Raw genomic sequence first — 24,616 nt, 5'->3', positions numbered from 1 at the left:
CAGAGACCACAAAAATGTTCCATATGCAGTGGTGGTAAAGATAGATAATTACGGGGTAAATGTCACTCGTGGTTAACACCTCATGGCCACTGCATGTGTATTTCTGTTATGTAACTGCCAGGAATGAATTTTACGAGTCCTGGAGCTATTATTTTTTATGTTTAGAGATGATAAAAGATTTTCTGGTTTGCAAAAAAAAGAGGAAAAAAAGCAGGAGGAAAGAAAGGAGGAAGGAAGCAGGTAGCTGTGACACTGTTAAGAAAATCAAGGCTCATATTGATGAAATCTCAAGACAGCAAGGCATTGAGTAAAGACTTAACTGGACAGGCCAGGTCTGTGCCTCCAGTTAAACCTGCCAGCCTATATGTGGGCAATGGAGTGGGAGACGTAAATATCTGCAGCTTATATTGTCTTCAGAGTGCTCTGCTGAGCGCTCAGCACTTTTGGAAACCAGGCCACATATGTGATCCTCTACAATTTTTTAAAAATTCCTGACTTTTGATCCCTATAATAATTTCTAAATGGGAATTAGACTTGCATTCCCATGAAAACCAAGTAGATCTTGTGAAGATAAAAGGGTTTTCTCTTTGTATTGGAAAATGAATGCAAAAATATCTTGTACTTTGTGCTTTATATAAATTCATTTCATATCGATTTACTACCGCTATGCTGTGCTCACAGGGTGCAAAACGAAATGTTAAATCGAAAGTGTAAGTTATTCTGTTCTACGATTTCTTGAAGTTACAAAATAATACTTAATCCCTTTTCTGGGCACATGCTAGTGCTCAAGATATAAAGAAGTTGTACAATGACACATAACAATTATTTGGCATTTATTTCTTTGAAAATTTTGCTTTATCCATTTTGCTTTCAGTCAAGAAAACAGGATTTTATAAAATTATAACAACTGTGTCATGAATGGTTGTAAATACTAAGCAACTCAGACTGCTTTTCTGTCTTTTGCAGATTCACAGGCAGGTATGGACCTAAGTAATTCTCAGGAACAGCCCATGGCTGCAGGTATTGTGCTGTTCAAGTTATGTTTTTTCAGTCTCTTTTGAAGATTTTATATTTAAATGGAGAAAAACATATGTATTGCAGCTTGTTTATATTCCTGGGACACTGAATAGCACAGTCACAAATACAAAGATGGGCATTAAAGGCAAACAGTAAATTCTAGAATTGAAGTAAAACTGTGAAAGTTCAATATAACATTGGAAAATGATACTAAAGGGAAAAAAGACTGTGTAGTAGGAAAGGAAATGTTTTCAGAAAAAAGCTGGAAGTTTTGATTAGGGAAGCAAGAATAATGTGATTATTTTGGTTGACTGCTTTTCTGAAAATACAAAACCAAACCTCTTGTGTGAGTTGGACAAGTGTTTCACTTGTTAATCAAAAAATAAAACTATTTTTCAGATGTAATGTAATATTTAGGTTGAGAAGGATTGTCTTTTTTACTATCCAACCGCTAATAAGTTAAACAATTTTAACAGCAATTTCACAGTCTTACTATGAACTTCAAAAATTCACAGGATTGTTGAAAGAAAACACTGTCAGTTTTTTTAACAAAATACTGATCTGAAATTTACAGAAATATGCATAATGTTGAGTTAGTCTGTATTATGGGTTTTGTGAAAGAGGCTTTATTTGAAAAACTTCACCCAAATACATTTCACTGTAGTTAAACATTTGGCTTTATTTCAGAGAAGAGAGGCTTGGATTTCTGGGATGTACTGCTGCCACAGCGATCAGCAGAAAACTGATAATGTTGATGTTTAAAAAGACATACGTGAAATAAGCAGAGAAGTGCAACTGGGTTCAAAGAGGTTTCTGATTAAACGTGCCTGAGCAGTTTCCTGGCCTGGGGCCAGGATGATTAATATTTTGCCCAAATGAACAAAGTAGAGCTGTGATTCCTTTTCCATGCTCTGAAGAGCTTGCTTGCTTACCTGCTAGCAGCAGTTGTCAGAATACATATGATATATGGAGTTACACATGCTGGATTTTATTCCTGCTTTGTTTTCATTTAGAACAACCTGAAGAATAGTTAAATCTGAGCAAAAGCTTAAGACTTCATTAAAGGTGTGTACTATGCGTGAGAGTTTGTATATGACTTTGGGAAGCAAATCCATTCAACCAAACTGCAGCTAATGCATCTATAGGAAAAACATTGTGGGCATTGTGAGCAGTATTGGGAGTTTGCAGATACTTTGAGGTAATTGCCTGGAAATATTCTTGAAGCATTAATAGCTAGTTATTGGTGGCTTTTTGTTTTTCAGAAGGACGTGAGGCTTTGACAGACTGTAATCTGAACAAATCCCAGGAAATGGAAAGTATGGATAATGTGGAAGATATGAAGGAACACAACCAGTCTAATGAAGAAGCAGGAGGTAAAGTGGAGATTGGATTCTGAAAAATAAATTCTATTTTGTCTTTTTATTCATCTGATTATGCTATGAGAGTGATTAGAAAGTTTATTCTGGATCATGGCTCTGGTTTTCCTGCATGTCTGTTAAAGGAATAGCGATACAATTTTAGAACATTTCAACATGCTCTAAAGGAGGAGCAACTGTTTTCCATCATGTGCATTTTATAAAGGTCACTTTTGCAGGATCTATGAAATATGGATAGCAAGATAAAAAAGCATGTGCATATGGTGAGCTCTTTTAATGTGTGTTGTAGAATACAAATTTTTAAAAGTAGTTTGCATATGACAAATGTGTGTGTTAGGACTGCACTTTTTACTAATGCTGTTCACCTACTCTCATATCTGAAAAACAACTTGGCAATTTTTTTTTTGGGGGGGGGAAGAAAGGACAAGGTACCCCAAATTTATAGGACAACTCAGCCCTGTAAAATTTAAAACCGTAGCAGTAATCCTTTACTTTAAACTGTGGGTGAACAGAAGGTTGGTCAGTTTACCATGTTTGTTGTTAAATTTGAACAGTAAACCCTTCCTATACAACTCTGACAGAAGACACAGGTATGAATAAAATATTAAAGCAATATATACTAATTTTTGTTTAAGAGGTCCTACATAAATGCATATTTCTGTGTATCTTTAAAAACTGGTAGGCCCTCTTCACTTAACAGACAAAAGATAAAAGAAGCAGCTCCTGGGCTCAACAGTCTTAGAGTCCCTCAGAGTTCACGATTTGTATATGTGTACATGACATCGATGCAGAGCAAGAGACAGAATTTCTTCCTTGATGCAGAAGCTCATAAAATGAAATCACAGCATTAATAAACATTCCTGCCAGTGAGCTGAGCCTGTTCATTTATGCCAGTTCTCAACCACAAACAGTGAAAAATGCTACCTGGTAAAGGATGTGGTATACATATAGTGGGGAAAAGACATACATTGTTTTACCAGTTTCATGTTGCTTTTCAAGTACTGCATGTCCATGGCAGTACAGCCGTGTCGAGACAAATTATGTTTGTGGCTTTGGTTAGTAGTTTTGAGGTAGCATTTACGCATTGCATGAATCAAGTAAATCACTAAAGAATTGTCTCAGTTTTGGTTGCCCAAGTAGCCTTGGTTGTTCCCTGTAAAAAATATGTGATTTATTTTTTTTTTTGGACTAAAATGAAATGTTATGAGGTTAAACTTTTGCATTATTAGAGATTAAACCAACATAAAACACTCAAGGGGGTGCTGCACTAGCAAAAGAGCCCACGAGGAGGGTGAAATTAATCTCACTTAGGTATCTACAGCACTGCTGTTTGTTTGGAACTGTAGTGGTATCTGGCCTTTCTTGACAGTCAATGGAGAGAGAGCACGTGGATTTTCTAACCAAATTTGGGTGTCTGATTTAAGACGAAATGCCTCGTGTCCCTAAAGCTTGGTCTTAAGTTCTGCTCTGCTTACCCTAAAAAGAGAAGTTTAATGTTTTTATCCACAGAACATGGAAGGCCTGAGCCTTGTCTACATCCAAGGCATCTGATTTCTCTTTTAGATCCCACAGCACATAAAATATTCACAGCCATGTTCCAGCAATTTTCTATCCCTTATGCCATTTCCACTCGTGCTAGCTTCTGCTTTCCCAGTGTCTGTGCCCTTCGCTCCTCCTTGTCCCTACGCTGTGGATACGGGAAGCCCGCTTTCTTTCACAAACCCCCCAATATTGACCGTACAAGAGGAATTGCTCTAGCTTCTCCCCACCTTCCCATTCCAGGAGCCCTGTCTATTTCGCTGGCATGCGCAGCGTCATGGCATCAAGCAAGTCTTTATTCCATTCCTTGACTGTCCTGTGCCTTTCAGCTTCAGCACCATTTCTCAGGCTCTCTTACATACATGTAAGTCAGGTGCAACTTAAAGACTTGTGAGAGAATGTTTATATTGATACTGCTCTTATATACCATTCATTTTTTATATTGCTGCTGATCTCTTAAAGTCTCTTTTAAATTAGTTCTGGAATGCAAATCCTGAAAACTTACATCTCAAAGATAATGCTATAACTATCAATAAAACATCAGGTCACTCTCTGATGGACTCCCTTACCATTAGAGCATTCATTCCTTCTAAAGTGAGTATGAACCTACTCCGTACCACAGTGCTCTATTCTTTGATTCTCACCACAGGAATAAAGAGATGATTGCTAGGGGAAAGCTGTTTTAAATGTACAAAAAAAGATAGCAACAGTATCTCAGTGTAAAATGGCACAAAATAAAATATATATATTGTGTTTACTTCATTGCTTCACATATAGTTCTCTACAGTCATTCTGATACCGGAAGCGCAATAAATCTTAAATATGTAAGCACGCTGTGCTAGGACTTTAGGCTGTGCGACTGTCAGTAGGTGCATTTAAATGTCTTCCTAACAGCGCCAGTTCAGTTGTTGTTGGGTACTAAAATTCAGAAATAATCTTAGCTTTCATGTCATGCCTACTATATAAATTGCAGATCAACAGTGGCAGCTACGTTAGCCACTGAGCAGTCCTTGTGGGTCAATAACTATCTGTCTTACTTCTAGATAAGTGAAACCACATTCTGACAGTGCTGCCTTGGTGGGAGTATTATCGTGCGGGGATCACTAACCCTGGTAAAAATGAATATATAGTATTCTCCAGAATCACAGAATAGAAATATTGTCAGTATCGGTGCTGGCTCTTGGGAAATGGACTGTGTCCTCCCTACACCTGAAAAGTCTTTCTGTTTAAAGAAGAAGAAGAAAAAAAAAGCTCTATTTGGCACTTTTCCAGGTGTGGTCACTAATGCCCTCATTGCATATCAAATTTAAAGAGAAATAATTTGTGTGGTTCTCGTAAGCATTAATCGTGGTATTCGTGATCCACCCCTTTTGTGAGGGAGCAATTCCACTTCAGTATCTTCACAATTCATTGATGATGATAGTCTGCATCGCACAAATCTCTCCTTTTTTTGTCCTGAAGCCCTGCATGATCCATGCCCACAGGGTTTGTTCCATCTGCTGAGGGCCATCATAAGAACATGAGGCCACTGACTCATAGAGTGAGATCAAGCATTTGATAGCCCACTTTCCACTGCCTTAATAAGTCTATAACGTGTTTTCCTTCAGTACAATTATGTCTGTTTTTTCCATGTTTCATCAAGCATTCATAGTAAGTAGTAATCTTCCAGTTTCGTGGACTATACAGTTTTTGTGAATCTTGCATTATTAATGGGTCACACTCTAAATACATCATGGGGACTTATTTTGAGACTTTGAGAAGAGGTTGGAGCCTGGTCAAATCTAGATGTTGTCTAACTCTAGTCTGGTGGAGCCTTTTATGCTAGCTCTGCAGAAAGCGGTTCTGTGATCCTTTCAAAAGGCTACAGAAACTTCATCAAGGCACTAAGTAAACTGGGGTATAGGGCTGAAATGTCATCACAACCCATCCTCTTTTCGTATAAGAAAATCCACTTTTTCAGGAAACAGTTCCATATTCATACTTCTCCGAGCACATGCAAACGCACTGGCTGATGTGTTGTTCATTCTGCCTGTGTTATAGCTGATGGAGGCGACCAATTCGTGTCCTATTATACACCCCTTTTAAAAGGGCTTCAGCTATGATGATTGCTAAGTATGGGGCAAACAATCAGGCAGAAGGCGATAGTAATATGTTAATTAAAAGCTTGATGGAGAACAAGAAAAAAAAAAAGAAAGAAAAAACCTTTTTTTGCCTCAAGGGAATGGAAGCTGCATGCTGTGGTGCACATGGTGTATGCTTGCCTGCAACCATAAAAATACGCCGTTCCCATGGTGCTTCCTGTATCTAGTCTGAAAAGAGACAAGCAATGAGGCAGATAGGGGAGGAGGCACTTAATTTCCCTTGTTTCTTTGTGCGCCCCCAACAGTGTTACTTTTGGTGGCCAAAGTTGAAGCGTCCTTAATTTAAAAATTAAATAAAAAAAGCCACATTCTTTCCTATGGGAGTCACGGGCAAGCACAAGTGTTTAAATATGTCTTCATTCCCTCATCTGTTGAGGCAGACAACTTTTTGGGTGTTATGAATGTTAGCTAGCTTTCATGGTTGTGAAATAAAAAGAAATAGAAGCCACATTTGCGGTTTATGGATGCTAATTGCTGCTGCATTTAGGTGTGTGAAAGGGGGCGGTTAAAAGGCTGGAGTGAGACAGGAGAGGATGACAAACCCTCGCTTAGGCGCATACTGAGGTTCCAGTGGTGCTGCTAGCACACGCACTTATCTGCTTGAAAAGGAAGTGCCGTTTTTTATCAGAATATTACATCTCCCAAGCCCAGATCGAGCCCTACCGCTCATGGGACTCAGGGGTTATCTCACAACATCAGCAGCACTGTGCTGCAGAAGTTCACTTAACAGGGGATTTCTGTAAGTGTTAAAACCAGGCAAGGAGTCTGTACTGCTTAACTGTGTCAGGTCTCTCTGCTCTGGTGGCTACGCATGAACTGAAAGTCGCATCTGAGTGTTATCAACAAAAGATCCTCTTGACTTTGTTTTAGCTCTACAGTACTGTACTGTCAGCGGCAGGGAAGCTGCCAAGCACGTTCAGTGACATCAACACAGCCAGTTGTGTCACCACAGCCTGCAATGATTGACATCAGCTTGGACTAGCCTGCACAATGGGTGGCCCAGAGCACCCAGGGCTGATACAGAAACTCTGATATTCCGATTGCCTTGAAATAATTAGAAAAGTGCAGCTATTTCTTATTCTAATTAACCCATAATAGCAGAAAATAGAAGTAGCTTTTGAGATACCCTGACTGTGGGTGTAAGCTATCAGACAAGACAACGTCTGGAAGGAGAATGGATGCACAGAGTTATTCAACAGATGATGGACTCCTTTCTGTAACTTTTAAAACTGCATTTTTCTTCAGTTGTGCTACAATGTGCATCTTGGTTTCATATAAAAGAACTCCTTGGAATTAAAGGTGGGAGAAATACTTATTCCTTTGGCAATGAAATAAAATCTAGTCCAGGGCAGATGAGTTGTGGTGTGTTCAACCCCCTGCAGGAAATAAGTGAAAATGAATAAAACGGCCCTAGGAACTCAAATCACATGTCATTGTAGAAAATAATCCATTTTTAGAAATATGGGTTGGTGGAAAGGAAATCAGTTAATTAAGATGACTCACGTTTTGCCCCCAAACTAGGCTGTTCATTTGGCACAAAATGTGTGAGTTTAAGGGGCAGGTTTACTACTGTTTGTGCTGCTGGAAAGGTATCGGAAAGCAGAAATAAATCCACAAGGGTCGAAACGTCGCTAAAATGCAGCGAATAGTTCCATGAGCGTTGGAACTGATGAAGCTCAGTTTCCAGTGGGGTTGTGTCTTGTCGCTGGCTGACTTTTAATTGAATTATGCAAAGTTTGCATCATGTGCTAGATGCCACGTTTTACTTCTGGTACTTCAGGCTAGCTTTGCCGTATTCTCAACACCGTCTCCCATCACTCTGCATTCAAGTGCTCCAGTTCTTGTTTCTGTTTTTGTTCATTCTACTGCTCTGCAGGAGCTGTTATGAACTTTGTTTATTTCAGAGCTCAATTCCATATATCCTTGTTGAATAGTCTGTGGCTGCACCTCACCTGCCAAGTGTGCCAGACACAGCGGCCGTTTCTGCTGATGCAGGAGCACCACCTCCAGGAGTGGTTCTGAGAGATGTGAGTACTCCTGGGCTGTCTGTTGAACCAGCCCGCTTGTCAGAAGAGAGTAATTCGGAGAAGCCTTCCCCTCTGCCAGATAGGATTGGATTTGGTGTACGTGTCTGAATGTGACTAAGGGAACACAGAGTGGATGCATACGCTGCTATAGAAGACCAGGCTAAAAGTGAAACACAATAATTTAATTATGAAAACCTCAATTTGGAGAAAACGTACTTGTAATCTAAAATTCAAGTCTTGGAATGTAGATTATTTACTACTGGAATTTTTTTTATAGTCAAGTCAAATCAATACACAAATCAATACACTTAGTTTTGTGAAGGTTATGGTGTTCAAGGATTTTGAGCAACATCTTAACCAAGCTCCTGTCTTCAGTTCATAGGTGTTAAAATTCCATTGATATTTATCATGTATTTCCGTCTTCTTCATATTATATTGTATTTTCTCTTCATATTCTATTTTTTCTAGTCTAAAACAGAGAAGTGTATTGTATTGTAAGAAAGACTTTTGGGAGAAGAATTAAAAAAGGCTAAATGAAACTACACTTTCAACTTCTCAGATTTGAAGTTCATTTGAAAAAGCAGTTGACCAGAGCCCATCATGCCTGAGTGGTCGTATTAGTAATAGGTCCCTTGATATAACTAATGAAGGCGATTATCTGAATTTAACATGTGGCCTTTTTCAGTCTGACTGTTAGGTCCAGATGTTCTCTGATTAACTGTCTAATTGAAGTCTGATTTAACGGTTGTGATTGTATCTGGCTTTCTGGACTTTAGGAATTGTAATTTTATAAATGTTTTCTATGTGATGTTATCTTAACAGTAACAGAAGTGAAGAACTTGTGCAGTTTCATCTTTTTCTGTGTTTTTTTTTTTTAAGAGGGAGATGTAAGATTTGAAAGGATAATGTTAACAGGTGTCACAAATGAAACAAAATTCATCTGGGACAGGGTTTGGAAAATCTGGGCACTGTAGGCCCAGGGATGTGGGATGGTGTTCCCTCTGATCCTCTGTGCTGCTGTGCAGCACTGGGGATATAGGCAGTTGAGGAAGAATGGCAAGCTATTGACACTTTTTTAATAATAAAAAAAAATTAAAACCTTGTGATAGTTTTACCATAGTTTTCTAGCCCCTAGTCATATTGTCTCAGGTAATAACATTCTGCTTCCCCAAATTGTGTTTGTAGTTTCAGTTAAATGCATTATTTTTCATTTCCTTCCCTAAAACATGGCCTGGTGTTGCTCTGCAGTCGTCCTGTTTAACTCCAGCTTTGGTAGCACTCAGTTTTGGATAACATTTTTCCATTATCACCATTTCTGTTAGTATAACTAACATATTTTGGAAATCTTTTGAATGAAAGATTATTATTAGGCAGAAATTGTTAATAGATGGGAAATACCAGGTATGAAATTATAGATTTACACAGGAATATACAACTTTATAAGAAAAATCCTTTAATTTGAATGAGATGCTTTAACCAGTTACGTAAATCAAGTTTCCTGGCTTACATGAGCTTGGAGATGATGTGTGTTGTTTGATTTTTTGTTGTTGTTGCAATTAATTGTACCACTAGATAAATTATACTGTGTTTCAATGATGGAAAGACACTGGTATTAATGAAGTAGCAAGTACACATCCGAGTGCTTGGAAAATGATGCCTGTTTGGTTTGGGTTTTTTTTCCAGCTCTCAATGCTGCATTTCAATTTGATTTGTTTCTATTTTTGTTTCAAGTCACAATAAAAACAAGGAAACTCATTACCATAGAGCACGCACTCCACAAAGGGGAATTATGAAAGTTTCTCTCCTATTTTTAGAAGTGAAATTTCCACCAGGTGCATACCACACTGGTTCATTTAGGAATTACCACTTAAGTATGCTTTATAGAGTATCTGAACGAAATAGATGCTTGGGTTTTGTGCAAAAACAAACGGTGAACAACAGTACTAAGAAAATACTGGAAGACACAATGATAAGGTAAAGCCAGTATGTCCAAGTAATAATTTTTAGTAAGTCAAGGAAGTGAAATCTGTGGATTTCCAGTGCATTGTAGAGTGGAAGTACTGTATGCAGTACTTGGGATTTGTAGGGCAGAAGAATCTGCTTTGGCCTGTAGCGACACAAAAAGGGCACCTCCGCTCTGGGGACACCTGAGTGGGACAAGTCCAGCGGTGTACGGGCTGTGTGAGGGAGTACTTGTTTATTGCAACTACGTCTTCATTACCATTGCTGTTGCTGCCACTGCTGTCTAGCTGAAAGCTGATCTGCTTCGAGGTGATTGCTTCTTCCTTTGTTGTCAAACAATGATCTCATAAAAGCATCGCTGCTGTTGTGAAAAAGGGAGCTTATCACTGGAGTCAGTGGAATAAACAAAGCCAAATGGGGCCAAAAATTCTTGAACTCCTTTCCCTTCCCTACAATTGGTATCTGCAGTGGTGTAGGCGCCAGACATGGAGAAAAGTTGCTTCATGTCTGACTGTCGGCTCTACTAAAAAAGACATAAAATCTCATGTTGTTATTGTGTAACTTCATGTTTTATAATTTCCCATTACATATAGTCTCCACATTTTCAATATATACATGTATGTCATGTGAAATTGTTTTCTTCTAGTTATTTAAGGAAAAAAGCTTAGATATAGCATTGTTTTTTTTTTCCAGTTTACAATTTTGATGGGATGTACTGCAAAGCTCTCTTTATTCATTAAGGAATAGGGGTGTTTTTTGCTTCATGACATATCTTCCCCCACAGTGCGTTAATTCCGTTGTAGAGGTGTTTTTCATAAACATGCAGGATAGTGACTTCAATTTGAAAACTCTGCTGACTTTCTGAGTTTCACCACGTATGTCTGTTCTGTTTCAAGCTGGTTTAGGTAAAGGAATCTCGCATTCTGGGAGGGGACCAACTCTAGCATGTGTACACTCGGTTTTCATTTTATACTGCTATTTCTGGGAACAATTTGTGGAGATAATGGTAATGAATCATCAGTTAATACCTGTCAAATCCAGGTAGTCACAAGAATCCTTCAATACGCACACGTATAGACTCCCTTCTTGTTCTTCAGCATCTGAATCCTATTAACAGCTGTCAAAACCTGGTAAACTATTTATATGCTTTCACAATTTGTTTAATTGGATAGTTAGGAAATGGCATACAAGAAAAGCTTTTCTTTTTTCTTTTTTTTTTTTTCCTTTAGTCTGGCTGAACATCTGTAGCATTAGGGGCTCATTATCTCTGAATTGGCATAGCAAATCAGCAGCATCATTAAAATGCCACATTAAGATGATTAAGTTTCTTTGTTATCCAGTTGACTTTTTGCATGTGCTGAGGATTTCATGATTATGACCCCACTCCTTGTAAAACACTTGAGCAACATCACCCTTTTGTGCCGTTGTCTTTAATAGCTTCTGGTTTTTATTCTTTGTGCTTTTCATAACACTGCTGGCAAACTTTGCTTAACAACAGTACAAAACTTACATTCCTTTCTCTATATTTGATGCCAAGGTCTCGGATTAAATATAGTAATTTGGGGGTTTTCCTTCAGAGACTTCCTCCTAGAGAGGATAGCTAAGATAACACTCTAGCTTGTCCTAATTGTTTGCTGCTATTGACTTCTTTTTTTATTCATGCATTTTATAGAACATATGCAAGCACTGTTCATGTGGTGACTCAGTCTGAAGTTGCCACCACAGCTTTATTTTGGATTTTTTCCAGAACCCATTGTTTTTACAGTGTTTCAGGTGAAACAAAAATATTACTCTGGAGTACGTCTTTCATCTTGTAATCATCTCCCCAGGAAATGAAACCATGTGCATCAGCCTTAACGCATCACACTGGTACTTTGTTGTGTAAAATCTACAACATTTTTTTCTGCAGTGTATATTACCTTCATGAACTGCCTCAAGAAAAATAGTTACCTGGGTTGGACACCATGAATGTTTTTTTCCTCTTACAACCTCTCTGCTTTCCTAAGCACTTCTTTTTTTTTGACTGGGGGAACTTTGTTAGTGTTGTTAGGGATAATTGTGTTTTTCCTCGGCTAAATTTCCCTTTTCTACTTGAAGTTACAGCCACCTTCCTCTTGGTTCAGTTGGACCAGCCCGGAAACTCCCTAATTGCATTAAAATACGTTGATATGATTTTTAAGTGACAGATACAACCCTTCCACACAGCTGCCAATCTCCTGATCTCACAGTATTCCCAAGTGCCAAAGCTTGCTTCTGTATTGCTGTCAGGAAGGCAGGGGAGACTCCATAAACAATAACAGGTGTGTTAGGACAGAAAAATTCCAACCCTTCTAACATTTCTTTGCTTAAAAAAAGACTCTTTCCTTCTGCTGTCTGTTGTTCTCAGTCATCAGAAGGTTATTTTTTCCGTTGAGGTTCTTCAGATGCCCACATGCAAACTGAAGAGCACTCGGGCTTTGGTGGGGTATCATCGACAGCTGGAGCGGCGGTGGTGTGTGTTGGGGGGAGGCGATGGTGGAAAAGCCTTGATCAGAACTCAGCTGTGTCCTTCTCTGCTGCTATAAGCGAATGCAAGTATTGCAAGCAGTCAGCATGCAATGTGGAAAATGCAGAGGTAATTATTTTCCTCAGTGGAACGACAGGATGGCTTGCCCAGTTTGTGCCAGTCAGCAAGTGCTTGCTATGGGGAACTCAAACCAGCGTTCTTGCTATGCTTCATGAACACTGGCATAGCTCTGTAAAAGAGTGAAAAGCTGTGAGCCATGAACTTGTGGTGAGAAACAGTAGAAAACGGTAGAGAAGTCTTCTCAGTTGGAGGTTACAACTAGTCCTCCACTGCTAAGCAATCGCATTTGATGCAGACGAAAGGTGAGACGTTAAGTAGAAAGTGGGAATTGAAATTGTTTCTGAAAGTACCAGCAAGGTGCAGCTGCAATGTGTACTTCCTTTTACCATGCTGTGCAGGATGTAGCAAATTATTTTGGAACTGTCTTGTTTTGAGAGGGGGGAAAAATCAACCAACTAACCAAAAAACCTTTTTTTTTTTTTTTTTTTTTTTTGGGAAAAGAGATTCTGTTGAAAGCTACTTTCAGCAACTGGCAATATTTTTTCCTTAGAGTGATGGAAATGGATGCATAAATTAATTTTGAAGGAGCCTTGATAGCAGGATCACCCTCGCACCCTCAGACATGAAGCTGACAGCAGAAGGTACCTGCAGAGGAAACCCTGTTTCAGTGGAAGTAGGAATCCCCAGGGTGTGAAGCAGAGCTAGTACTGAAGAAGGTGCAGAGAAAAATGGCCCATTTGTAGGTGAATCCAGACCTCCCGGTCAGACCCTCTGAGCAAACCCCCAAACCTGTGTGAGCTCTTCTGGGATCAGGGCAGTCAGTCCCACTACCAAACGCTAAAAAAACATCTAGGGTAGGGGGATAAAACCACACAATATGGGGGGAAAAGCCATCCTTCTGTGAATATCATCATCTAAAGAGAGCACCAAGGGGAATGTCAAGAGTTTTCCACACTACCGTGGATTCTTGCATGGGAGGAAGAAATTATCACCCACATGTTTCTTCCACCTCACTTCAACCCAAAGTAAGATAGATTTGCTGGGGTTAGGGCAAACATTTAGGATAGAGGAGTGATTTTATCGCTAAAATATAGTTGAAAATTTTGATTTCATTAAAGTACTTGTTGCCAGATCTTTATTTTTTTAGTGCCGCTTTTATGTTGCCACCTCATTTTTGCTGTCACCCATTGTTTGTTCTCGGCATTTGATGTGGTTTATTACTCAGAACCAGAGCTAATACATATTCAGCAGTCCATGTTCTGTACTTTGGAGAAAGGACAAGTGATTTTAACTGTCTAACCCTCGGTTTGAGAGAGGAGCAGGTGGCCATGAGAACAATACTTTCAAACAGGAAACTATGTATTTTATCTCTTAGTGCTTTTCTATTGCACTCATTTAAGGCAATGTCTTTGGTTTTCTCTGGACATGGCTTCAGGTCCAGGATCCTATTCAAAGGCCATGTATGCTGATCTTCATGAGTCTTTGGGTTCTTTGCTACACACTTGCAATAGGACTTCGGACAAATCTTTTAATGTTTCTGGGATACATTTATTTATCAGGAAGTCTTTACACTGCCTCTGCTAGTTTTGCTCACATAGTAACCTTACGGTACAGGTACCAAGATTATTGGATGCTCCCCACACATGTGAGATCTTTGGATAAAAATTGTAATTTGCAAGTGAAAATTAGGATTATTGATTAGGATTTCCTGATGAAAATCTATACCATGCGAGCACTGGAAGTCTTGTACTGGATCAGATGTATTTCTTGGGCATGTTTCAAGCACCAGAGATTCCACAGGGAGATACAAGTATCCTTTTTAATTTGTGTCTTTCTGTATTTCCAATTCACAGGACAGCCTGAAACACTAATTTCTATAGGCTAATTGTGAGTTGTGAGAATAAATATTTTCTTTTGAATCCTGAATAGTACCCTGTAACTGCAGGAGACGTTTGTACTGTATTATACTTTATAATCTGTAGAAGGAAATTATCTATCAAAGGTAATTAATAGGCAGGTCAATATTTTTAAAGGTTATCTCACTGTATCGCTAAGTGTATATGACCAATGAAGCTTCATGTCTCAACTGCATTTCTGCATCTTTAGGTGTTGAAGTAAAGCTTTTAGGAAGATTGATAATGTAATTTTATGTAATTTTTGGTGATTTTTTTCCTAAGATACTTCATTGTGCCTAAGATGAGCATTTTTTCACTTTTATGCTTTGTTTTACCTGCAGATGATGTGGTTAAAGTGAAAGGTGAATACAGTGAAAGAGAGGAGAGTGCTTTAAATTCAGAGCCTATGGAAAACGCAGAAGAATCTGAAATGCCTTACGCCTATCCCAGAGAATATAATGAATACGAAAGCATTAAACTGGAAAGACATTCTGGTTCATATGACAACGTCAGGCCAGCTAGTGGAAAAATGAATTGTGATATCTGTGGATTAGCCTGCATTAGCCTCAATGTCTTGATGGTTCATAAGCGTAGCCACACTGGTAAATATCCCTATATTATTCTTGTAAGAGCTGAATTCTGAAAGGATAATAATTTATAATCTAGACTTATTTTTAAAAAAGGATACCAAAATCCAGACTTCCTTGTTCAGTCCTTGACACCACGTGATCCCTAGCAAGTTGCTCACTTTTCTGTGCCTCACTTTACCCACCTTTCTTCTTATCAGGATTGAATGTTAGTAAAAGCATGTTTGTGAGGCATTTTAAGAATTTTGGATGAAAGGCACTATGTCATTTAAGTATATCAGGCACAAACCACAAGTTAGATGGGTTTTGTGCTGCCATTTCCAGCCTGTATATGTATTTCTCTTTGTGCTATACTTTGGCAACAAACAAATAAGCATCTTAGGTTTTGACCTGCAGTAAGATAAGACTTTTTTTTTTTTTTTTGTAAAAATTGCTAGCTTGTTGGAATCAGCCTCCGCCAGAACACTTATGTCCATGGAAAAACTGTACAGTGTTTTCCATAGTCGTACATACGTTACAAGAAGCTCTGACACCAGAGCTGCATGTAACTCCCACTGAAGTCAACGGAAAGGCTGTGTGTGTTTCTATAGAAAGAAATTAATCCAGTATCTCATTCTTTCCTCTTCCAAAAAGGAAAGGTATGAGGATAGCATGATACCCACGTAACCATTAAATGTCCTTTTTTGTATGTCATTTTAAGGTGAACGGCCATTCCAGTGTAATCAGTGCGGAGCTTCCTTTACTCAGAAGGGTAACCTCCTCCGCCACATTAAACTACACACAGGGGAAAAACCTTTTAAATGTCATCTTTGCAGTTATGCCTGCCAAAGGAGGGATGCGCTAACAGGTCACTTAAGGACACATTCTGGTAAGTGACTTCAAAGACACTTCATGTGTTTTACATGTGTGTCACTAGGACACTAGGCGTGGAAAATAGAGAGTCAGTCAGCAAAGTTTGCTCAGCCGGTCTAGTTTTGAAGAGTCAACAAATAGCAGTGACCACTTACTCTGCCTGCTGTGCTGATGGAACCATCTTGGGAGTCATCTCCGCTCTTAATGCAGAAAGAAGGCACAGGGAAACCCATTGTCACAGCTGCGTGCTGTGAGAAACAGCCAGCCTCGATACCCGCTTGCACAAAATAACTCCTTGGTATTTTCCAATGAGCGGAACAATGCCAGCAAGCTCTGAACTTGAGAAGTTGCACGAAGACATGCTTTGCTGAGACTTCCTTCCGTTCCTATCCTGAGCTGCTGGGATAGCTCTAGGAGCATAATCCAGGACAGCACTGCTCTATCACCAGTTAACACCTCGCTGTTGTGTAGTGCCTTTCATCTGAAGGTCTTAACATGCTCAACAAATGGCAGTGGTTTTTCTCAAGACTGTTAGGGTGTTCCATCCATTTGATAGATGGGAGAAATGGAGGCACAGAGCTGAGGTGACTTGAATAACAAGCCAGGTATAAATGGATTAATCGTAGTTCCCCCGGTTCTACAAGAGCCAAGTTGTGCTTACCCTTTGATTTGTGTATATCCTGTGGTACACAGGGGCCTAGAAAGAAAACATTTATTCTGGATGATAGACGTTATCTCTGCACTGCACTTTACAGAAAAAAAAAGTTCAACCTCACAAAGAATCAAAGTAAAAACTGAGATTATCTGACATGGATAAATGAGATTCTGATTTCATCAAGACCCAGCACAGTGGTGGTGACTGTCCCCCACCAGCACAATGCTAAAAACATCATGCTTGAGACTCATCGTGTGGTTATTGTGACTGAAGTTTTAAGAGCTGGCTTATTAAACAGTATAACAAAAATCTCTTCAAATGAATCACATAAATAAGTGAACAATTGCATTAGCAGTAGGGAGTATTGTCTTTTTGCACAGTATACAAGGCAAGGCTAGTTATATTTGTGCTGTACAGGGGTGGTATTTTGCCTGGATGTATTAGAGGATGTCTGTTCATAAAACGTTAATGAGATAATTTAGGGAGTGCTTCCAGTCCTCGTGTGTGAGGCACTGGTAAGGGCTGTGTGGATAGCTTGAATTTCAAACAGGTTCGCTTTAGCTTAAATGAATTAGGAACATAATTCACTTTACAATAAATGCCTTTGGAAATGAAATGAACCTCACATATGGTTTTGGTTTGGTTTAACTGCATCAGTTTCATGAAATCCTTGAAAAACCCTGCGTAGACAGGACCTAGGTCAGGCAGTTAGGACAGTTGCAGTCCCGGTTTAGCAGCGGTACAGTTGGTCTTCCCTAGGGAAGTTACGCCAAGAAAAGTTGTGAGCTAGAGCAGGGCTCTAGGAACCTGAGCTCCTGGGAACAGTGTCTAATTGTAAGTCCTTTTCTTTTCTGGTGCTGAGCTTAGGGGCCGAAGAGGGCCTTGCAGGAACTCTGCGTGTGCAGTGGGTTTCACTCTTATGTAACTCCAATTTTGTGATGACGGCAGTGCTCATAAACTTAACAGAAATTTAAAGCATTCTCCATGAGCTGAACACATGCTATTAGTAACTATATACTTGAATGTCAGGGAGACAGTGCTTTAGTAGTCTCTTGTGGTTATTTTATACTGCTCTCTTATTTTTCTAGTGGAGAAGCCATACAAATGTGAGTTTTGCGGAAGGAGCTACAAGCAAAGGAGCTCATTAGAGGAGCACAAGGAGCGGTGCCGTACTTATTTGCAGAATGCTGGCATGTGCGAGGCTGGTGAGTTTATAAAATTACAGTGGTTTTAGGGTTTTTTTGTACATTACAGTACTTTAAAAAGGGCATCTGGTAAGCTGTTAATTCACAGCCTGAGAACAGTTTTTACTACAATCATTTTCAATAACCTGAGGGGCTGTAACATTTTATACAAGGGTCTGGCTTAATGCATCCCTCAGGCAACTGGTTAAAGAATGCTTTTATTTTAATCACTTTTTTATTTCACAATTACTTTGAATAAAACCTCTAAAATACCTTGTGCACAGCATTTCTGTAGGTGACACTCACAGTACGTTAAATTATTCCTACATTAATGCTATTATGTGGCTTATTTTATTGGATGGGTTGATGCCCATGGTTGTTGACAACAGTTGTTCACATGTCTCAGTCCGTTTGACGCTTCCTTTTCTTTAGAATAAGCTCTGTTGGTCAGAATCAGTTAGAATTTGCAGAAGTTTTAGTGGCATGGATGTAGGGCATGGAAATGGGATGGTATCCTGAAGGTGGCTGATAGATCAGCTTAGGAGGTAGTGCAAGGTGAGGGACTTCTTTAAGTATAGAGCTGTCTTTGAAAAAGGCTGAAGGTAAAATGTATCAAAACACAGTTTTTCTTATTTTCCTTTTCATAGTCTCAGTGCTGCAGGTCTGGAAATACTTTGGTGAAAAATAACTGCTATAATCTTTGAGCCTGCTTCACCTGACTATCTTAAATCCTAAAATGAACTTGTGTGATTTAAGTCCCACAAGATGCCAGTAAGTCAGGAAAGAATTCCTTTTTCCATTCAGAGTCAGGGAGTGGCCGTGACCTCCCAAAAGATTATACCACTAGTCTGTAGCAGAGCTGAGGCTACAATTTCAGAATTCAGGTTCCCATTCTTTTGCTATGCAGCCTTAAAAAAAACACAACTAAACAACAACTTTAAGAACTTTAGCTTCCTAGTTTTGATTGTGAATTTCAAATAGAATTTTGTTTACAAGAAAAATGTTAGACTGAGTTTTCAGAGAAGAAAACTAAAATGTAAAAATATACTTAGAGAGATGACAATGTTTACCAAGGCCCTTTAATAATTAAAAAACCCATTGTATTTAGTATATGATTATCATGCAAAGATTTTGCAGACGTCATCATAAGCTGGGCCTGAAAACCAGTATGAAGACCCGTTGATATACGATGAGAGCTCTGTGGGTACAAGAGTTCTTGTGCAGAGTGAGTAGGTTGGTGTGTCAGGCTTTATTATATACACACACAAAAAACGCCATAAAGAAACAATGATTTAACAAAGTTAGAGTTTTATAGTTTTTTGTGGTCTATCTTCTTTTCAGCAAATGACATGTTTTTTAGAGCATTAGTAAAAGTAAATGGTTATCAGAATGTCAGCAAGTTTTGGTTTTCATGAGAACCCATACATATTGTAACTGCGGTTTTATGTTACAGTACATACTCCCATGATGGCAATCACTCGGAGATGTCCACCACGTGAAAATGGAAAACATGATACCTACTATAGATTTCTGCTTTTAAATGATTCTCATGGTTTATATTCATTTCAGAATAGCAGCATTTCACTTATCCAGAATCTGCTATGTAGTACTCACTGCACTAGTACAGTATGCCTTAAATTGGTCACAGAGGAAATGTAAATTTCCAGTACGACATGATGTGGCTGTACCCTATGCCTTTAAGATCTTTGCACTTTTAAAAATATTGCAGGTTTTTTAGTGGAGTAGTAAGTTTTATGAAAAACGGGAACTCCAGTCTTGCTCAGGCATTTCCATTCAATTCTCTGGTATCAGCACTATGTTAGATGACAGAATCAGAGAGAGGGAAGGCTGGAAAGGACCTCAGGAACTCATTTAGTGCATTTGATTTGGTGTAGCATTTTGCATTTGTGTTTAGTGAACATCGTTTTTTGATTTCTGACCGTTTTCCTGCTTGTCCGCATCACTTTTGAGTTTTGGTACTTTTCTGAAGTCCTTGCAACCTTCTCACATGGAACAATCTTTAAGCACAAGTATGCTCTACATGCCATCATCCAATAGTTAATTAAGACATTGAAAAGCATCAGGACTGCAGTAACTATCCTAGTTGCTTTTTAGAATGAGGTTTGCATGTTCCAAATGTTGCAGTGTGGAAATATTTCTGAAATAAAGGTTTTATGTAACAATATTGCTAGAGCATTGCTCACTCCGTGATAACAATCTCTGGTCACATTCTTCTCATTGCACAATAACCCACCTCTCTGTTCCACTCTCCATTATTTAGTGACCACATAGAGATGCTACAGGAAGCAATGCCTCTAATTTGAGCTCTGCTTTGTACTTTAGGGTTTTGTTAACAATGCCCGCATGTTCTAAAAATTATACTCACATTTACGGTGTGACAGAAACCACATTATGGAAACAATTCAGTACAAGCTAAATGATCGTGTGTTCGTGCTCTGGGCTGGAAGAAGAATATCTGCTCTCTGTACATCTACAGAATGACATGATGGCTAGCTGACAGCACTGCTGTAGAGAGGTCGCTCATCACCCAGCGATTACAAGAAAACATAGTAGTCATTCATAATGGATAAATCACATTTGAGCAAAAATTTTCTTCTGGAAGTGTTTTATAAAGATAAGATCACAACTGAGACGTACGCAGCACTGAGGTAGGCAGCAGTACTCAGAAGCACCACAGAGACATTGCAGGTGGTGATCAGGGAAGGCCGTAATCAGTCGCTAGCGTTAGCTAAGTAGGAGACGGTGACCCAAGTTTAAAAGTGGTCAGGACATTGGAGCTAAACCCCATCCTACTGCCATGTAAAACACCATGGTTAGGAGCTTAACTTCCCATGTAATTCTAGAGGCACATGCGAGAGCACTGATCAGATCTAAAGAGGAGGGAAGAGGGCAATTTGTTTGGTCTGCACAGTTTCTTTCAGCATCCTTAGAGTTTCAGTTGGTTTCTGGCCATGCAGTTGAACCAGCAGAAGTATTTAACTTGCAGGACATTTTGACATCACAAGCTGAAATAGGTTAAGTGCTTTGGAAGTCTAGATTTTCTTTATAACTATTCATTTTTTCTCAATGTAACTTTGAGCAAAGCACTTGACCGTTCCTGTCAGTCCAGCCTGAAATTTATTTTAGATACATGTAATAGCTAGATAGTTAATTCTTTAAACTAATGTCACAATGTGCAGTAGAATCATCCAGTGGGTAAGGTCATTGAGGAGGGAGACAGGGCATGATTGTTTCTCTCTGTCAAGAAGTCTTTAGAGGATTTTAAGTGATTTAAAAAAATGTTTCCTAAATCCTAACTATTATTCTTGAATTGTTTAATAAGTAATCCAGAAGAAAGAGGTGGGTGAGATAATTTTAAGTTAGCTTTTGGGTAAGGAGGGCAGTGTTGTGGGAGAGAACCAGTGTAACCACCTGTGTCTCAATGGGAGCAGATACTGTTTCCCTAAGGCTGCATTATGAAGACGTTGTCAAAGACCTTTTGTGGCCCATAAATAGATTATTTTTTTCTTTAGGCAGAAATGGCTGTTAGCAAGGATTAAAAAACCTTAATGTGAAAGAAAAGACCCTCAGCATTAAAATGAAATGGCAGACAGACATCAAGCTGGAAGATTGATACTTACAGATGTCCCAGAGCATATTATGTAGGTCAATAGTTACTGTCTCTTCAGCAATCTTGTCTGAGTAAAGACTATTGTTACCTCTGCAGGAAGCCGCTTGTCTGCCCTCTTGACACTAATTTAATAAAGTTCCCTTGGTGGCACATAAATAACATTGGCAGGACAAGCAGTCGCTGGTATGCTACGTGTCGCTTCCAGTGTGTTTGCAGGGCTGGCTAAGAGGACTTACAGAAACTTCACTCTTTGAGTTCTGTCAGCAGATAGAGAAAAAGATTCTGAAAATGTGAAATTAAAGCTTTACTAGAACATGAGTACAACTCATGAAGTTAAAGATTGAGAAAAAGAGGAACTAGAAGAATAAGACAAATGCAGACATGGTAGGGACCAAGGAGCTGCTTTTATGACATGGATGAATTGTGCTGTTAGTGTTGTGATGAGTTGTGCTGTTAGGGACAGTTCAAACCTTGAACTGCAGTTATCTAAAGATAATATAAAAAGCTCAGAAAGCCTATTCCAGTTTTTGGAGCATGAGAGTTAAACAGAAGTTCTGAAATTAACATTATTCTCAAGAATTAACTAGAACTTCTGGCCAAAATCCAAACGGATGATTATCTGTCTACCTAACTTTCCCTTATAGTTTCAACTTCATCTGATGTTTTGTCTCACTTTATGTAAACTCTTACGTAGCGTCTTGGTATTTCATGCTGGAAGCAGATGCGTTTTTAGCAGTTGATTAATATATTTATGTAAGTCTCTAAACGTACAAGAGTAAGTTGGAATAAAAATCAGACTAGAAAAGCAGTATGTTATTACCTTTAAGGCATTTTGCATGCATGCCCTCTGTGGTTCTAGTTAACGTGTATATCATGGGGTTATGGCCTGATGAAACAAGTAAGGTGGTGCTGAGTTGAGCCCTGTTATCCCATCCATCCTGAGTCATATTCGTAGCTAGCATTTGTGGCATCAAGTACTTATGAAGCACTTTACATTTTCAAAATGCTGAAGAAACATTAACAAATAGTTCTGGCTGAGGTTTGGTGAGTCATGGTTTGTGCTGACTGAAACTCATACGATATCAATAACAGCAATAGTAAACAGGTAAGGAGTGACTGAAATGTATAGGGAAATGCTGCACACTAAGCTATGGAAGGATGATACTGCATTTTATCACTTGCTATACTTAGCAAACTGCAATTTAAGTCCTATACTTAATAAAACAGGACTGGAGTGATACCAAAGTGCTTGTATCATTTTCCTCTGGCATTTTACTCCTTCTCTCTTATGTAGGTTATGCTTCATATATTTAGGTACGCTAGTGCAATAGGACAACATCACAGCAGCCAGGATTCTTTCACGGTCAGATCTAACATTTTGTATTACCTTGGGAAAGTAAATCGCCCTTCCTTGTGTTTGTTTTCCTCTGCTTAGATACCAACTCTTAAAGGCATGGGCAGTCTCTTAAAACGTGTCTAGTTTTCACCACAGTGGTCCCTAATGCTGAAACTCTTAGTGCGACTTTTTAATATAAAAGTACCACTACTGGTACTTTGTTCTTCAGGCGAGAACAGGCTTTTTGGGGGGAAGCCACAGCGGTTATATTCAATATTAGTCTGGCAGTAACGATATGAGGTGGCAGTCCTTCAGCTTGGCTGATCCAGCTCAAAAGCCTGTGCAGCCTCCATGAGGCATGAGCAAGCAGTAGTTTCCGTGAAATGCTGGGAACTGGTGAGCACGACTAAAGGAGAACTCTGGAAAATGGGAAGATCCTTAAAACAGTCAGTGGCCCAGTCTCAAGGGAGTGGTCATACAGCACAGGTACTTTTCCTAAAATTAGAAATTCTGGAGGTTGTAATGAGCTTTAAAACATCTAACGCTAATGCTTACAAGTGTGCCACAAAGAAAATATTCTTAATTGGATTTAGCTGTAGCATTTAGTGATAGTGACACCTGAAAAAAAACCCACAACGTTAGAAGTGAATATTGAAAGGTTATAATATTTTTATTTTAATGGAACGGTGATATATTTTATGCAAGTTTCTTAGGGAATAGTTAAGAAGACATCTACGTATGACTGATATCTAAAAAGTGTAGCAGGGGCACTGGATATCTTATGTTGAAGTTTTGAAGCACTGTGCCAGTCCACAGGTGTCACACAGTCTTACTCAGAATAAAAAAGAAAGGCTGACAGTTCTGTCTCCATCTACGTTTTGTAACCAACCCTTCCAGCCAGTTTATTTTACACTTCCTCTTGCTAATGAAGATGTTGGGTTTGCATGGTTTATGCTCTCCTTGCATGAGCTCAGGACTGCAAGATTAGTGTCTGTTTCTGTGCTTGGTTCCACTGACCGCAACTGGTGCCCAAGACGCAAAGAGCAAGAACGACAGAAAAAGCAAAACAAGTTTACATCAGATCTCCAAACTGTTTCCTCCCAGTTGGTGTGGCAAACTCCGGAGATTAGACCATTCATCTCTTCCTTTTTTTTTTCTTTTTTTTTCTTTTTTTTTTCCTTTTCACCTACGTGTTGGTTTTTGTTGTTTTTTGTTTTTTTTTCTTCTTTTCACATTTTCCAAACTAGCAAGCGTGGAGGCAAGGCACATCAAGGCAGAGATGGGGAGTGAAAGAGCCCTTGTGCTGGACAGGCTAGCAAGCAACGTGGCAAAGCGAAAAAGCTCAATGCCTCAGAAATTTATTGGTAAGAACAAAAAACCTTTTCATGTGCAACAGTTAAATATGTGCAAGTTGGTAACCTGTAGTACAATGCCTCTGCTTATTTTAAATATCCTTCGCAAGTTTATAATCTAATCTAATACAAAAGAATATAAATAAAGTAACTTGAATTATTCTGATATGTTTTTAGTGATTTGTTGCAGGGTTTTGATTAAAATAAGAATATATTCTGTTAGATACTTGAACTGGATGGGAGCTACTATTGTGCTTTGTGTCTATTCGTGTAGGCAATTTATAAATATATTTTATGAGCTTCCATGTGTTGTTTTCTGTACCTGTGCATTTGAAATGTTCTCTGCTAGGCTCTTTACAGGAAAAGAACAGGAAGGCTTAATGCTGTTAAGAGCTGAGTGCTCTTTCTAGTCAGCAGGAGTTGAAGATACTTGCAGGATGCGTATGTGGAATAAGGCCTAAAGACAGAAAAGTATTGGATTTCTGTTAGTCATCCT

General features: G+C 38.9%; 1 protein-coding gene across 1 annotated transcript in view; it reads left to right on the top strand.

Annotated features, from left to right (window-relative positions):
• The first annotated feature begins 980 nt into the window (after positions 1 to 980).
• The window catches only part of IKZF3 (IKAROS family zinc finger 3 (Aiolos)), a 29,070-nt gene continuing 5,434 nt past the window's right edge, over positions 981 to 24,616 (top strand). Inside the window, exons 1-6 of the mRNA XM_009885116.1 lie at positions 981 to 1,020; positions 2,280 to 2,390; positions 14,865 to 15,125; positions 15,811 to 15,978; positions 17,706 to 17,822; positions 24,016 to 24,132. Coding sequence (XP_009883418.1) covers positions 981 to 1,020; positions 2,280 to 2,390; positions 14,865 to 15,125; positions 15,811 to 15,978; positions 17,706 to 17,822; positions 24,016 to 24,132 — 814 coding nt within the window. The remainder of the gene's footprint in view (positions 1,021 to 2,279; positions 2,391 to 14,864; positions 15,126 to 15,810; positions 15,979 to 17,705; positions 17,823 to 24,015; positions 24,133 to 24,616) is intronic.

The sequence above is a fragment of the Charadrius vociferus genome, unplaced genomic scaffold, assembly GCF_000708025.1.
Source record: "Charadrius vociferus isolate BGI_N301 unplaced genomic scaffold, ASM70802v2 scaffold2430, whole genome shotgun sequence".
Lineage (NCBI taxonomy): Eukaryota > Metazoa > Chordata > Aves > Charadriiformes > Charadriidae > Charadrius > Charadrius vociferus.
The sequence above is the reverse complement of the archived record's forward strand: the minus strand, read 5'-3'. Positions and strand labels throughout refer to the sequence as shown.